Source organism: Heliangelus exortis, chromosome 11 (genome assembly GCF_036169615.1).
Source record: "Heliangelus exortis chromosome 11, bHelExo1.hap1, whole genome shotgun sequence".
NCBI lineage: Eukaryota > Metazoa > Chordata > Aves > Apodiformes > Trochilidae > Heliangelus > Heliangelus exortis.
The window spans coordinates 2,410,244-2,427,501 of record NC_092432.1 but is presented as its reverse complement, the minus strand read 5'-3'; the positions used below and the strand labels follow the sequence as shown (position 1 = coordinate 2,427,501).

Here is a 17,258-nt window from a genome sequence, read left to right as displayed (position 1 = left end):
CTGCCGCCCCCCGCGCCCATCACCGTGACTGGGTGGGCGGCCCAGGGTGTCTGCGCGGGCTCTGTACCGGGAGCATCACCCGCCCCGCCGGGCAGTCCCTTCGAATCCGGGCTGGGCGGGGCGGCGGCTCTGTCCCGGCAGCACTTTTGAGGAGCTGCCCCGGAAAGAGCCGCCCGTGGGCGGGCAGAGCGCGAAGGGCGGAAGCGCTGCGGCGGCTGCAGGGAGGGGTCCGGCTCCCACTCCCAGTCCTCGGCTTCCCCCCTTCCCCCCAGCACACCCCACCATGGGCACCCGTGACGATGAGTACGATTATCTCTTCAAAGGTAAGGGCCGCGCCGTCTCGCTCCCGTGGCCACCGGCGGGGTCACCTTCCCGCGGGGGTCCCGGCCTTGGTGGGGGTGTGGGGCGCGATCTCCTCACGGCGCGGACCCTCCGCTGCCTAAGCCGGGTCCCGCTTCCCTGGCAGGGAAAGGGCCCGGTGGGTATGGAGATCCCCGGGCGGATCCCGATTGTCGCCTGGAAGAACTGCGGGGCGGGGAGCGGGGGCGGGGGACTCGGCCTTACCGGTGTGAGGCGGGGGCTGCTCTCCCTCCGCGGCCCCCTGCTCGGTGCCTGATCGCCGGGGATGTGCTGAGCATCGCTGCCGGGCTCGGAGAGCTGCCCGAAATGTCGTATTTTGGGCTGTTTTGCGTAGCGGTGATTTAACCCGTCTGCCCCTGGTCCGAGGCTGCTGCTGCTCCCTGAAGAAGCTGAGGTGATGCGGATGGCGGGCAGAGATGGCACCGGAGGGATGCTCAGAGGGCTGCTGTCCCTTCCAGCTGTTAAATACTCCTGTAAAGAGAACGGGTTACATGCTCAGCCTTGGCAGATGATGCAGCTAATTTCATACACTAATAGTATTTGCTGCCTTCTATATTTTGAGCCCTTAAAAAGGGATGAACGTGACTTCTGTTTCCCACCCCGTGGTTTCTCAGCCTCAGAGACAGGCAGGAATTCCATGTATTCCAGGACCGATGCCCCCACAGAGCACCCACATTGGGTTAAAATGTTGCAGGTTGTAGTTAATTACTCAGCTATCACTCCCCACAGCGTAAAATACCAGCTGCAGAGGTTCATAAAGCATGCCCAGAAATTTGTATTGAAATGCTGCTGTTTTGAAGGGACTATCCAGTTTTATTTAATCCTACTGCAAAAGCAAGGGAAGTACAAAATAGCAGTTAATTGTGATATGGTATTGTATATTTGATTTCAGGATTTAATCTAGCTTGATAGATGATAATGGTGAGAGACCCAGTGCTTGTCGTTGTGAAACTTAGGTAAACATCAAGGTTTGGGTTTTTTCTGTATTCTTCAGGACTTATCATAACTTTGAGGAATTAGATTTTATTGTTGTTGCCTGTTTTATCTACATGCCATCTGGGAAGTGCCATTATTCCTAATTATAAATCAGTCACCTATACTGCTGTTAAAATCAAATTGGGAAGTACCAAGAAGGGTCTCTTTTTTCAATTTGCAGGACTGGCAAGGGCCTTGCTGACCACTGGCTTAATCACATTCAGCAATTTTCTTGTAGGCACTTAAGTGTACAAGTTATCAAAACCATCTCATTACTTTTACCTGTTCATACAGTTCTGTCAGTATGCTTATAGTTAATGTTTTTGCAGAGTTTGTTGGGAGAGGTCCTGTCTTTCAGTAGACCTGCTTCTTTAAGTAACTGGGAAATACTGAAGTTGGGATCCAGTTATATAGAGAATTTCAAATCTAGTTTAATTTATTGCCCCTCCTCAAGCTTTTTCTGTTTAGTTTATTGGAGCTTTTGGGAGTGCAGGTAGGGAAATGGTGTTGTGAGGATGAAAGGATTCAGGTTTTGCAGAGCTGAAGTGAGATGCAGGAAGTTGATGCAGTAACTGTGATTAATGTGGCAGCTGTAATAACATGACAAATGCAGAGTAAAACAAATTGTGGAAACTCTTGTAACTTCCCAGAGATGGTTCTGAGCAGGCTGTCATCTCTCTGGAACGATCTCTAAACTATTGCTACTAGCTCTATGAAATATATGTCTTATTAGCAGACTGGTCAAAAAGGCAGGAGCCAGGGAGAAACTCCTGGGAAGGAGAAATTGGGAATAACATTAAGCTGATGTTTGAAACTGAGACTTTTGAGAGGAAATGTAGGCAGGATGGCAACCCCGTTTGGGATTTTGTAAAATTAAAAACCTGGAGAAGAAGGACATCAAAATAATCAGTGGATTCATATGCCTTATAGTGAAATATTGTATGACTTTATCAAAATGAAAACAGTGAAGGATATGGGCAAATAGGGCAAGTATCTATTGCCTGTCATAATTTCTCTGGAAAGCTGTCATGCTGCTTTTATAGAGCAGCAGGTGAGAACAAAAGGGCATGAAGTCTCGCAGAGTATGCAAATTTTGGAGTGGTGCATTGCTGGAGATATTAAAAATGGGTTTGAAAGACTGCACAAATTTATAGAGGCAGAAAAATGTCTGTTGGGGCATTTTGGTGTGATGGTTACCAGAGCAAGTCTGAAGGTATTGCTTGTTTGAAGATGCAGGGGCTTGCTAGACAAAGATCAGCCTGTTGTGTTGCAGGTAATGTTTCTCAGACAGTGTGGCTGGGCTGTAAGGACATTTAATCAGTGTGGCTGGGCTGTAAGGACATTTAATCCAGCAGGACAATCTCCTGGGTTCATGAACTTGAAGGGACAAGGGAAGCTGGTGGGACTGAGTTCAGAGTTTGACTTGGTCTAAACTAATTGGGTGATACTCTCTAGTGTAGCTGGCTTTTACTAACTGGAGTTTCACTGCTACAGGTCTGTTTATGTGAGACCAGGCAGTTTATGTGCTGTCAGCCAGTGACAGCAGCAGTATGTCACAGTCTGGCTGACACTGCAGGTGGGTGTAAACTGAACCCATCTCTGCTGCCCTGCAGTTAAATCACAGTACCTGGTACAAAATGCCCCTTTCCTGACCCTGTTCTAACACTTCAGCATATGCTAAAGCCTGAGGCTGGCTTGCAAAAAGACAATTTCTGGATAATTCTTCTTGTCCAGCTCTACATCTTTGTATTCTTCTATATTTTTTGGGTGTAGTTGAGAGCAGTGCCTGTTGTTCCCAGCACTGTCCTTGAGGAAACACAAGGCATAGCAAGTCCAGTTGTAGAAATCTTGCTCTAATTTCAAAGGGAGGAAAAAAAATGAGGATATTACTTTAATAAATCAAGCCTGGAATATTAGTGTCCCTGTATATGTCACAAGGAGATCTTGCCTAGAATGAGGTGTGTGGCATTTCTTGCTGTGGGGAAAAGAAGTTGAAAAACTTGCAGGGAGAATATTTTGGGAAAAGGGCAGTCTGTTTATAAGGAAACATCTGAGAGGCTGGCTTATGTAGCTACTAGAATAAAGCTGAGAGATGTGAATTGCTTTCTGTGAATACCCCAGTGTAAACACCACTGGGAGAAGAAACTAATAAGCTAATGGACAATGCTGGCACATGAACACCACCATCATCTGACAGCTAATTTCTTCTGAAAATTAGAAGGCAATTTCTAACCATTAGGAGTCAGTTTCTGGAAGAAAAGTCCAATAAAACTGTGTTTAGGGTTAGGGTTGGCTTCAATGTGAAACCAGATGTCATTTCTCTCCCAGAAACTCTTTGCCTGGGACAGTTGGAATGGGACTTGGCCACCCAGGGTCATTCCTACTGTCTTTCTCTGCTAAGAATCTAATACATGGGAACACTGTGTAGTATAGAATATCAAAATGAGGTGGTTTGGTAAAGAAAGCAAAATTAATAATAATCTGAATGGCTGCTAGAGGTGTTTCAGTTCATAATTGTAGTCAAAGAGTGATACTTGCACAGACTGACAAATGCAGAAAGCATGAGGAGTGTTGGGCACCTGCTAACATTGCAAGTTGTTCTTGTGTCCATGACTAAGAGGAGCTGCAGTGGCCCAATTAATTAGAGGAAATAGCTGACTTGAAGGAGGAAAGTGGAACATTTACCCCTTTTAATTGGGACATATCAATCTGGTGCTGGAAACCATTCAGAATGTAAGCAGCATGGGATTCAGACAGGGTAAGGAAAAAAACCTGGCAGAGCAATTAAAATTATCAGTGTTGTTAAATGACTTAAAGCTGTGCTTTGAAATATGCACTGAACAATCCAAGTCTGTTTGAGGGGAATATTTAACAGGTACATGAAACAGATTGTGTGGACTGTTTTTCTTGTTTAGAGAAGATTCTGGCTGCTGCCAGAGGTAATGCTGGGTGATAGGAGGACTGAGATGTGTGAAGGGAGTTGACAACTTTTGCCTCATAAGAACTTGTTTGTAATGTGTCCCAGTGAATACAAATATGATGTCATCTAAAACTGTGGCCTAAACCTGCCAAAATGATATTGGAGAACTTGTTTGCCAATGGAAGAGGAGAGCTGTGGCAGTTTGCCTGGTGGTGATGATGCAATTGGGTGCCCTGTCCCCTGCACTAAGTTTATGGTGGTTTAGCATCTCCTGTGCCAGCAGAGCTGTTGGGTTGTGTGAGGGCAGCAGACACTGAGCAGAGCTGATCTGTCACCTAGGAAAGTTTGCATTCAGCAGATGTGCTTGTCACCTACCTGCACTTGTGATCTTCATCAGCAGAAGGGGTTAACAGAGCCACTCTGTGCTTTATGCAACTTCTGTAGCTTGGCCAGCTGGGTGCTGAGTCAGCTGGCAGAGGAAGCTGGAAAGATGTTTACTTTGAAGTATTCTCCACAAGGCCATGTTTGAAGCTTGCATTTGCTGCGATTTTAATTTTATGGAGGGTGTTTAAAAGGTGCTGCTCTGTCCTTGTAGTCAGAGAAAATCCCATTTATCAGAATTGTTTTGCATTTTTAAATAGAAGATGGTGTCCAGAGGACTGCTGTGTGTGCAGCAGCAGATGGGAGTATTTGCACTGCTAGACTAAGACTCAGTGGGGGTTTTTCACGTGATTTAAGTGTGTTTGGTGAACTCACTCCCCTGTTGTACCTCACAGAATCTTTAACACTGTGTGGCACTGCCTTAACTGTTAAATGATGTATGTTAATGAGTATTTGGTTTCTTTTTTCAAAACAAGCATAGTCACAGCATTCTTTTGTCACCTCAGTGGGTGCTATTTTGCTGGGATTGGCCTTGATTCACTGCCACCTTGAAAGTTTTCAGCTTTTCTTCTCAAGGATCCTACTCATCCTTTGTTTTTTTTCTTTTCCATTTCTTTCTGTTACCAGTTTAGTACCTTATCTTCCTTAGGGGCATAAGATCCCACTGGTGTGACTCAGGGGTGTGAATGTTTTTCATCCAGTGGTCTGCATCTGGGTTCTGAGTTAGAAGTTACACTTTACCTTTCAACTCAGCATTACAGGATATTGCAGCAAATCCTCATGATGCTTTTCTTCCTGCAGGAACTGGACTTTAAACCTTCTGTCAATCTCTTGTCAAGCACAGCTGAATCTTCCTAATTAGTTTGCTTGAAGGGTGGTTCTTATTCTGAGGCCCAGAGATACCCTGGCAGCACTTTAGAGCATTTAGTTTCAGATATTGAGCTAAAATGGCCAAGAATTGCAGCAGCTGTGAAGAACTGTGGAAAGGCTGAGTGCTGTGGCTCTGCTAACATTTTAAACTAAATGTCAGGGTGGTGGTGATCTTGTGGGGTTTCTTTTGGTTTTGTTCTTCTGTAGACCCATAACAAAGATGAGTTTTGCCACTTTTTGCCTTCGTGCTTCACTCAGGAAAAGAAAATGGTTTTTTTTTCAGATGATTTCCGATGTATTATTTACACCTGGAATCTGATTCTCATGTCATTTTTGTCTTGTAGTTGTCCTTATTGGAGACTCTGGAGTAGGCAAGAGTAACCTGCTGTCTCGATTCACTCGCAATGAGTTTAACTTGGAAAGCAAGAGCACCATTGGAGTAGAGTTTGCAACAAGAAGCATTCAAGTTGATGGGAAGACAATAAAGGCTCAGATATGGGACACAGCAGGGCAGGAGCGATACCGAGCTATAACATCAGCGTAAGTGAGAGCTCATCTGGCTGGAGATGTTTGTGCTGAGGAGGTCGTTCTTGGGCTCTTCTGATTCCTCAGAAACTGCAAACAGGAGGTGTTTGTATTTTATCGTGTAATATCCACAACTTAATGGTGGAAGGAAGCTTAAATATTATGCAGCTCAGAAGCAGTGTGTCCCTGCACAAGGTGATTTACTTCTCCGTGCTCTTGTGATATGTAACTGGAGGCATTTCAAGCCTCGAATGCAAGAGCTTTGAGAGAGACATTGCAATGCAAGATTGATAAAGTAATATCAGTGTTCAAGGAGGTTTTATCAGAGGTAAACTAAGACCAGAAACCCTCCTGTAGCAGCAAGCAAAGACTGCTCACTTTGTGTGTTTATTTAATTGGAAATAACCAGCCTAGCAAAGGCTGGATTTAAGTAAAGCTGGAGCAGTTGTGGGGTGGGGGAGTACAGCCTGTTCCTTCTTGAATGCATTATTTTGCTTCTCCCTTCTCTGAAAGGAGACCAGCGTGGCCTTTTGTGAAAGGAATAGATCAGGTTGATGTTTTTATGATCCAGTGAGTCATTCCAAAGTCAGTCACTATGGGCTGTGCCCATACTGTGCCCACAGCGATGGGTGGGAGAGACTTTTCAGGAACAGGTCAGGGGTTGAAGGTGACAGTAGCTCCTCACGGATTCCAGAGCTCCATTTTTGGCATACAAGCATGGAGCTTGGCCTGTTCCCTAGACTCTGAGCTGTCCTGGCAGCTCTGGTGGTCCTGTGGCATAATTCCATTCTGGATGCTTTACTTCCCTGTTTCAAATCTCTGGCTTTTGGGTGTGTTGTTTGTTTTTATAGCCATCTTATAACCAATTCTTATTACTGTACAGTATCTTGTCACTCTTAATCATGAAATTTCTTGCAGATTCTTGTAACCCATCCCTTCACCCACAGGTACTATCGTGGAGCTGTGGGGGCACTATTGGTCTATGACATTGCCAAGCACCTTACCTATGAGAATGTGGAGAGGTGGTTGAAGGAGCTGAGAGACCACGCTGACAGCAACATTGTCATCATGCTGGTGGGGAACAAGAGTGACCTGCGCCACCTTAGAGCAGTCCCTACAGATGAGGCCAGAGCTTTTGCAGGTTGGTGAACTCAAAATCATTGCCTGCTGCTAACAGTCTGGGCATCTGCCTACTCCATCTTAGATAAACGAGTGTGCTGGCAGGAGGAAAAAGAGTAAAAAGAGAGCTGCTGCTGTTCCTCAGTGTCTCATTCTGGTGTTTGCCTCTCTTTAATTCAGAAAGGAAGCCTCGTGGAACATTGCATGCTGATGTGGTTTCAAGAATCAGCCAGAGGCACTTGAAGATCCTAAACCAGATTTTTTCTCTTGCCTATGCATTGCTTTTCTTGCAGTAACTGTGCCTATGGCTTTAGGTTTGAGTTCCTTCTATAGTGGTAGCTTTGCACCTCTAAGTTACCTTCTTTGTTCCAACTGATCTGCAGCCCTATGCAGATGCCCATGGCTGAGCAGACTTTCTTTAAACCAGCTGACTCGTAGTCAAGTTCTCTGAAAAATAATTCTAGTTTCTGTAAAGCTTGCATTGGTTTAGGCCCAATTTTATTCATCCAGGAGTGTAGCTGGGTTTCTCACATTAAGGCTTTGCTGTAGCTGTGTTTGCAGAGCTTATGGCCAGTGAGGATCCCTGTCTGCAGGTGGAGGACTAGCAATTCTCCCCTTTCCTCTGCCCCCCTGTTAAATAAGATGCTGTGACAAAGCAGCAGGTGGGGAGTGGAGAAACTTTTGAGTTTCCAAAAAATCCAGGAAGCTTCCTCACAGAATTCTTGAAAGCACAGGAAATTCTCACTCAGTGATGCAGGAATATGTGCCTGAAAGTAACACGGCACTGGGCTGATCCTTGTGCTTGAGGATAAGTGTAAATTCTAATGCTGGTGTTGGGTCCTGTTGCTTTCAGATCATGTAAAGAAGGAAAAACCCACAACTCTTTATACTCAGTACCTGTGCATCTTTTCAGGAACACCACAAATATAATCTGGTACAGAAGTTTTTCCAGATGTGAAACAGGTATGTTATGTACCCCTCTAATTTAGTATTTTTGTCCACACAGAGAAGAATGGTTTGTCATTTATTGAGACATCTGCTTTAGACTCTACAAATGTGGAAGCAGCTTTCCAGACTATTCTGACAGGTGAGTCATCCAGTGCTTTGTGCTTCAAGGGGGAAGGGCAGCAGGCTGCTCAGATATGATGCAAATAAGCATTTCTTTCCCTATACAGTGTTTAAAATTTGTCTGTTTAATAATTCCTCGTAGCCATAAGATTTGGAGACAAGCTGCAAAGAGTCACAGTTGAAAGGACAGCTTTGAGCTGAAGAATGAGTCCTTGTTCACTTGGATCTGCCCCAGGTTTCTAGTCAGCCTAGGTTATGTTTCAGTCTCCTGTTTAAGGTAGAGGGAGTGTCTGTTGTGAGGGAATTGTCTCGGGCAGCATCAAGTGACAACAGCCATTGGTAGTCAGAGAAGTTAATCTAGTTTGTTTCCCATCTTTATTGGTGGAATAGCAGGTGCCAAGGAAAGAGGGATGAATCCTTTCTCTGAACAATACTGATAGTTTGAGATGCAATGGCTCCTGGGCTGCAGGGGAGTCACTGTCATTGCATTTAACATTCCTGTCCAGACTTGTGGCCTCTGTGATGTGATGGCAGTGAATGCTGCATTTTTTTATGCTCTGTGGATAAAGTACTTCCTTTTTGTTCAAACCCTTTTTTTAGATAGCCAAGACTCATTAAGACTCTGAGACAGCCAACATACAGCTACACGGGGGACCTTGACTTAACTGTGGCTTATTAAGGATAGGGTAGGAATTCCCAAACCAGTTTTGAAATCACTTGGGACTTGTTTGCTGTGTACAGTCAGCTGTAGCCAGAGCACAGTGGGACAGCAGTGGTGTGTCTGGTTTTTGAGCTTTCCTCATTCCCAGCTTTTGCAAATACCTCTCCAAGTCTCTAGTCTGGGTCCTCAAAACACCCAAGACTGCTCTGTTTTGGTATGTGTCTGTTCCAGGTGCTCCAGGGAGTCTCAGTTTTCTCTGAGTGCCTGCAACGTGTTTCCCAGTTACAAATTTAAACTCACTCCTTCCCAATGTAGCATGTGCCAGGCTACATCATCTGCTTGGTATGAGCAGCAGCCCCACTTCTAAACTCTGTGTCTCTGTTCACTGGATCTCATTGCTGTGACATTGGCACCTAGTTGATATTTTTTTTCTCTTTGCCAGCTGATTTAGACTTTTTTAAAAAACAAGCAAACACCAAAAAGCACTTGCTAGCAATACTGGCACATGCAGGTGAGGTGAGGAGGCAGCTGGGAAGTTATTTACTGTAGTAAAAGCATAAATTCTGTAGCATTTTCCTGAGTTGTTTGAAATGTTTTACAAACACTCTAGCAGTGAAGAAAGTGAGTTGTTAGGCTGCTCGAGTATTATCTGTTTCTTGTCTTATCCTTAGTTGTAAGAGGCCTCCAGCAGGTCCTGGTTCCATTGTGTTTTTACAGTGGATTCCTACCAAAAAGTCAGTGTGTCCATGTTAGGTCAATAAACAGTGCACAGGGATGCTTGTAATCTCACTGCTTCGTGCAATGCTGGGACTACAACTTGGGTTTGTTTCCTCTCCAGCTCAACCACATGGTTCCCTTTTAACTCCAGTGTAGTTATTTGGTTGTAATACAATATTGCACAAATTGAAAAAAAAAAAAAAAAAAAAGAGAGAAGTTATGTTAGCTTATGCCTTTGCTCCCTACATGACTAACCACTAATGCCATCTGAGGGTGGATGGCTAAGGAGTGGCTGCATGTGATGGTATCTGGGATGCCTCCTGAGTTTCCTATTTTCTTTGCCCAACTAAAAGCAGTCCTGTCAAAAATGCTCATGAATTTGGGTATGGATTTTTCAGGAGAAAGACATTTTTACTGCTTGCTTGTAACTGCTAAAACTTGCTTCCTTTCTGCATGTGTCCTTGGTGGTTCCTCTCAGGAGCACATAGGATGAATTTTTCAGGTCAGATTCTGGCCAAATGTGCTGTGTGTAATGTAGAACAGCCTTGTTGCCTGCACTTTCAGTTTTCAGAGCAGATTAGGGCTCTCAAATGAAGGTTGGTTAATTAATGTTCATACTCATTGGGCACCAGCACTAATAAAACAGAGCTGGAAATATATTAAACCTTGTTTATCCCCTCCAAGGTGGCTGTCATAGCCGATAGAAACTGGTCACCCAGTTGTCCCCATTTTCTTTTGGACCATTTTGGCCTCTAACAGTGAGGGTGAAGAGGTGGAAAGTTTGCTGCATGCCCTGGGCTGCTGCTGCCTTCACATTCCCAGGATACAGCACCGTTGCCATGGGGAAGCAGTTCACCTCCTGGGCACAGGCTGGGCTGTTTCTTTATCTCTCCTTGCATGTTTCCAACAGTACCTTTTATTCCAGAAGCTATTTAGCAATCTAATTCACAGAGGTTTGATTATTTTTTCTAGTTTACTTTTTCTGTAAGGTAAAGCATCCTGGAATGGGGAGAGCAAGAGATTAAAACTTGCCCTTGGAATCTTGACAGATTGCTGAGGCTGTTGCTTTTCCACAACATCGATGTTCCCTGCGTGTTGCTCTGACATTGTTTTGGGCAAAGAGCTCTTGGGTATGTGGACAGGATTCTTGTTCAGGAGGGGCTGGTTCAACTATGCTGGAAGAAACACTTCTGCTGATTAGTGGGCATGTGGCTCGCTCCAGACAGGAGCTCCTGTTTCAGGGAGATAAAGATGAAGTAAATAATGCATTAGCAGCAGGTTGGCTCCATCTTGGCTGTGACTGGCATGCTAAGGATGAGTGTTCTGCCAATAAGCTTCTTGATAACACTTCACAGCTGGCTTTTTCTGTTAATGATTTGCTTTGAAGGAAAGAGGGGAGCAGTCATCTGAGGAATGTGGTTTTCAGAATGACCCTGCAGAATCATGGATAGTCTGTGTTTGGTGAGGCTGCCTTCAAGCATAGTGCCAGGGGGGGGAATGCTCACTTTGCTTTGATGAAGGAAGTTGGTAAAGCCAGAAGGCTCTGCCACAGGCTGGGAGTGGAGGTGGCTGTCAGAAGAAGGGGCAGGGCATGCTGCTGCACCAGCTCTGCTGGTATTTGCAGTGCTGGGAACTGCACAGCAGAGACATCCCAGGCTGCTCCCAATACCCATCACACAGCTGCTTAGATCTCTCCTGAACAGGGTGTCACAACTAAGGTCTGTAGCAAAACTCCTTTCTTCTCCAGCCCTCCTGAAGCTGGTGTGGTCTGGACAGTCCTGGAAATTTGTTAAGAGTCCTTCCTTGGTGGTGTAGCAGGGTCTGTGAGCTTACCCACACCTGGCTTCTCAGGTTCAGCCATTCTGAATTGTTGGCTTTGGGCATGGGAAATATGAATCCATTGTCACTCACACAGCCTGAGTGTGTGTGTGATCTGCTGTTGTTACAGGTGGAAGAAGGGGGCAGAAAGCTTTTCTTTCTTCTCCCTGTATTATAAAAGACTTTTAGAGGAGGTATATTTTAAATTCAGTGGGCTTCCTCTCCTGCTGTGGCTTCCAGATGAGGTTTTGTGAACCTATTCTTTCTGTGGCTTAGAGTAATGGTCCCTATCCAAATTCTTCTGTTGCAGGATGTCTAGACCTCAAGGCCTGATTGTTGTGCACACAAAGCTGCTTTGTATCATTTGGCAAATAGGAGAGACTGGTATTACAATCCTAGCCACTCTGAGCATTCACAGCAGGATAAAGCATCCTTAAAGTAAACTGGAGTCTGCCTCTGTTCCCTGCCCAGCTCTGTGCTGTCTCTGTTCCTGTGCCACATTCTGCTGCGGTTTCATCTCTAAGGAATCCCATCTCCAAGGAAACAACATCACAAAACATTAAAAATCTAGGGATTTCCTCCTTTGTGAGCTCAGTGCACCTGAAAATGAATGAAACGCTAGTGCAGGCTGAGCAGACATGGACTGGGGAAGCTCCTCCCAGACAGCAGTGGGGTTTTTTTTCCCAGCTCTTACAGTGCAGGGCCTGTCTGGTGCAGTTACCAATTATGCAGTGATGCTTTCTGCTGAATGTGCTCTTAATAAGGTCTCATTCAGTTACTGAGCAGAGCACACAGTGCAGTGTCTTCATTAAAAAGCACATGTCTTCATTAGCCTGGCATTCCTCAGTGCAGCCACTCAGTGTAGGCTTTGCTGCTGGGCATTTTGCCCTGGTGAGAGCAGGTTTAAGCTGTTCCCACCTTCCCTCTCCACACCAGCACAGCTGTGTGTGGGGTAAGAGTGAGCAGCTGATGCTGGGAAAGGAAGGGTTTAGGCATTTAGGCTCCCATTTAGGGCAGTGCTCTGTGGCTGAACAGAAGTTTGCTCTGCAAAGGAGGGAGAAGCAACAGTGAGCAACAAACTTGAGGTTGCTGCAAGTTGACTCAAGCAGTGGAGTTGCTAAATGTCCTTAGGGGACTGCTGGGGAGGCCGTGGAAGGTGGGATCATGGAAATATGCTTCCAGAATCAGAAGGGACAGACCCTTCATCCGTGGAGAAATCAATGCTGTTGAGTGTTTTCAAGGCTTCAGGGCTGTTTGCTGAAGATGAGGGTGCTGTACAGCTGGCACCTTGCTGCAAGTCCTTGCTTATAGGAGTGAAAGAAGTGTGTGGTAGCTTGTGTGTGGGCTGAGGTTGACTGGGAAGTTCTGTGGGAAATGGAATTGCTGCTTCTGAAGGTGCTACCAGAGTTTCCAGTAATGAAGGTGGCAGGAACCTTCTTCTGTTGAATAGGAACAGGCAGAGTTCTGGGCTTGGAGGTAAAGTGGCTGTCTACCCTGAGCTGGGGCAGGCTTGTGGAGTGGAAAGCTTGTCCTGAAGAAGGCAGAGCAGCTCTCTGCCAGCTGTGCTCCCCCCACCTCCACACACAGGCACTTCTGAGCATTGCTGAGTGGCCTGCAACAGGGTGAGGCTGATCTTTATCTGCAGATTCCCACATGGGGCTGCAGGTGGCTTTAAAGATCTGATTTCATGGGATTCGGTGAACTGGTGAAGTTGTTTGTGTGTAAGACTGCTGGAAAGAAGAGTGAACTCGGGAAAGGCTGAAATCAGAAAATCCTTTTACGTGTGCAGTTTTTGTTTGGTTGCCTCAGTGACTTGATCTGTAACTGAAAGTGTATGGAAAATCCAGTTTTCTGAGCACTTCATCCCTGTCTGAGTCTGAGCTGTCAGTTCGGAGGCCTAACAGGCAGATTTTCTTCAGAGTGCTCCTTGCAAAGCTTAATGTCACTCGTGCAGTCCAAAGATCCAGCACAGACAGCATCTACGTCAGAGATGTTTATTTTGCCAGCAGTCCCAGGGATGTGCAGCCCTGCTCTTACTCTTCCCAGGGGAGCACTTGGCATCTGGTTGTGCTGGCAGCTGAATCAGAGCAGGCTCGTTGCATCTAGGACAAGGTTTTCAAGCCTTGTTTGCCAGGGACCCTTTTGAGTTCCTCTATGCCATCTCTTCCCATTGTGGTATAAGCAGGCACATAGCTGTGTCATCAGCCCTTGGCAGCACAGAGGACCTCTCCACACGAGGTTGCTCAATTTCCAGCCCTGAAATGATGTCAGGATGTGAACTAAGCAGCAGCTCATTAAAATTCTTAACAAAGACTACTCGCTAATGACGAATTTCTGGCGGAAAACAATGTGTCTTGGTTTGGGGTCAGGTGAGGTGTGTGTTTGGACAGTCATTAACCGGCTGACAAGAGACTTCAGACCTCCAAAGGAACTTGAACCTTTGCTTTAGTTTGCCAGGATTGTTTGCTAGCCAGGGTCTTCCCTGCTTTGCTCTGCAGGAGAACTGAAGTGCAGACACTCATCTTCTGCAACCTTGGCTTATCTGAAACCTCCCAGCAGGGCAGTGAGCTGGAGCATGCAAATTGGGTGTGGGCACCAGCTCCTTTCTCTCGGGGATTCTGCTGCTCGGTGGTGCTGGTGTGTTTGCTGCCAACACACTTCTCTGTTGCATAAAGTAGAGGACCTGATGTTGTTGTTTCAGGGTTGGCTTTTTGCTGAATATCAAACACTTTCAAACTGTTGCTGAACCGAGATGCAGCAAGGTTTTTTTTTTGGTTGGTTTGATTTTGTTTTTTTCACACAAAAAAAAGCTTTAATGGCTTAAAACTTGAATTTGCAGCTGAGTTCTCCATGTTCTATTTTTGGTCTCCTTTATTTCCTTTCTGGGGGTGAAGCACTACCCATACCATACCCTTCCTTCTGTGCAGCTGAAGTAAGTGGGTTTGTAGCTACTCTGGGTTTATGTGCAGCATGCACCACTGGCTGCTAACAAACCCCAGGGACCTGGGCAAGGCATCAGTGCAGGTGTGCAGTGGGCTGGGAGAGGCACAGGAGTTTAACCCCTGCTGATTTCCATTGGAATTCCTTCATCTGCAGCCCAGCTTTCTTCTCTGTAGTTTGGAAGCTGCACTGCAGCAAGTTTTTAAAAGGGTTTGTGTGCTGCTTAAAGGGTCAGGTCTCCCCTCTATGAAACCCTTTCTGAAGATTTAAAAATCACTTGGGTAACAGACAAGCTGTTGTATGTGATAGGTGTGCTGAGAGAGAAGAAATTGCCCTTGCAATCCTGTTGGGGAGAAATTTGGAGTGGTTCTTGCCAATCCTGCCATTGCCTGTGGATACATCAAGGAAATAGGTGACCACTGTCCTCAGAGCCTTAGAAACCATAAGAAGGATTTTGTGGGACTCAGTTTCTGATACCTAGCAGAAAGAACAGTGAATTCTGTCCACTTACTAGTTCTTACCTCAAAGGGAGTAAAATAGTTGTTAAAAAATCAATTTATCCTGCAAAACCATAAATATTTTATCTACTGAATATAGAGAGCATCACAGCTGAACTTCTTTTGAACTCTTCTGTGTATTACCTATGTAGTTCCAAAATCTTTGATGCCTGCTTTCCCCCAGACTTAACTTTCTGCTGGTGTTTTGCTGGTGTACAGGTACTGACTTGCTGTTTCTCATCTTCCAGAGATCTATCGTATTGTTTCCCAGAAGCAAATGTCTGACAGACGTGAGAATGATATGTCTCCAAGCAACAATGTGGTTCCCATTCATGTCCCTCCAACCACTGAAAACAAACCAAAGATGCAGTGCTGTCAGAATATATAGAATTGTTCATTCTTTCCTAAAAGGCTGTGTATATTCCCCAGGTCCAAGATTTAAATATATTTGTAATTCTCGTGGTTACTTTCTTGTGTTTAGTTACTGCTTATTCCTTCTGAATTTTCTCCATGTCTTAAAAACACATTTGATTTCAGTGTTTATAAATCTATTGCTTCTGTGTGGCTGCAATGTTTTCCCCAACACCGACTTGTTGCTTTTGGTTTGGTAAATTGTATGGAACTGATCTGATCCCTTTCCAACATGATGCCCGCTAGTCAGAGCACAGACACCTTTAGTAAGCACTTGAAGATGTTATTCTGCTCCTTGTAAAACAATTACTGTCAAGTTAACTAGGAAAATATCTCTGGGCTGGACAATCTTTCCTTGTCTTAAGGTGTTGCACACTGCATCTAATGCTTGATGAAGTGCCCCTTGCTCTGAAGTGCAATTTAACGTAAGTTAAACGTTTCTGCCTACATCTTCAGATTGCCAAGTTAAGGATTTTTTTTTTGTCCTATAGAATATAATGGGGGAGAAAAGAGAATTTCTTGCAAACAAGCAGCACGGTTCTTGCTACCTGTGATTGAGCTGTTGTGGTTTAGCACCTGCTACAGCAGAGGCAGAGCTGCAGGGAGGCTGGCTGGGGAGATGCTGGTGGCACTCCGTGGGAGGTGGCTTTTGGGAAGGAAGCTAAAGCAGGAGCTGTGTAACTGATGAAGGGTCACTCCAGCACTGGAACTTGCAGAGTATTCTTGTGCCCTGAGACTTGGCCTCCACAGTGCTGGTGGTATCAGGATTTGATGATGCCTTTTTTTTTTTTTTTTCCCTTTCATAGCACACAGACTTGAAGGGGTTTATCACATGACACATCACATGTATTAACACATGCACATGCTTGAGTTGATGAATTGATAACCTCCACAACCTGGCCTTAGGTTGCAGTTCCATTTCTTCTGGTATTTTAAACTATCCCACTGGTTTGGTGTATGCTTTTTTAACAAGAACATCTGGAGTAGTTTCCATACTGGATGCCTTTCTTCCTTGCTCTGTTGCTCAGCACAAATGTTGACTCTGCTTGTTCAGGGTCTCATGAACTGTGCCTTCTGTCGCTGCACTCACCGCTCCTCACTCCGGACGCGCTATTCCCCAACACGTCATCAGTGCCCAGATTTGGGGGCTCCAGGCACTGCTTTGCCACAGTATTTAAAAAGAACTGCTTGTTGTAGAAATGCCTGCAGTTATTTATACCATTACAGGGAAGTAGGAGATGTTTCTCAAACTCTGATATTACCCATTTGGCAGAGCCAGCTCTGGGCAGGCTGTACCCAGCTGCGTTTCGTACCCAACCTTTCTGTCTTGCGGTGCTCATGATGTGTGAGGCACACAGGAGGCATTGCTGTAGTCGGTCACTTGTTTTGTTCTGCTTTTTTTGTTTGTTTGTTTTTGGAAAAAACCCCCACATTTCTCCTCCTAGTCTTACTTCTGAAGATGCTATTTCGATCTGTTTGTAAATTACTTTGTATTTTATGCATGTACTGTACCTTGATTCATTATTTTTTTAGATTGATTTAAAATATATTCATCCATGATTCTAATAAAGAATTACAGGGGACGACTCAGCATGGTGTTGAGTGCAATTTCTGGGGGAACTGGGATTTGACAGGAAGGTTTTTACGTACTGGAAGTTCCTCAGCTTCCTGGAACAGGCTGTGAGGAGAGGCTGAAGTGGAAGTAACCCCAGAAAAGGAACTGAAAGGATCATGTAAGACACTGCTTTTGCCACTCAGGCCAGGCCTGCAGCTTTCTGGGGTTGCTGGCAGCTCATGGCCAAGACAATCTGGCAGCTTGGGGAAGCTTTTGCACTCTGAATCTGTGGGTTCACTCTAGTCAAACCCCTGAATTACATTTACAAACCTGGGGTAGTTTTTTCACATTTCACCCGTAAGAAAATTCTGTGGGACAGAAATTACTGCCTGCTACAGAAAATGATTTAAGTTTTTGATCCCACTGTTTTGATCAGCTGTC

At 45.2% G+C, this 17,258-nt stretch overlaps 1 protein-coding gene across 1 annotated transcript; it reads left to right on the top strand.

Moving 5' to 3' along the window:
* The first annotated feature begins 52 nt into the window (after window positions 1-52).
* Window positions 53-16,852, top strand: RAB11A (RAB11A, member RAS oncogene family). Its single transcript, XM_071754144.1, has 5 exons — window positions 53-323; window positions 5,851-6,046; window positions 6,979-7,172; window positions 8,157-8,237; window positions 15,100-16,852. Exons 1-5 carry the CDS (start codon window positions 284-286, stop codon window positions 15,237-15,239), a joined length of 651 nt encoding a protein of 216 aa, XP_071610245.1. The 5' UTR covers window positions 53-283; the 3' UTR covers window positions 15,240-16,852.
* Window positions 16,853-17,258: the final 406 nt, after the last annotated feature.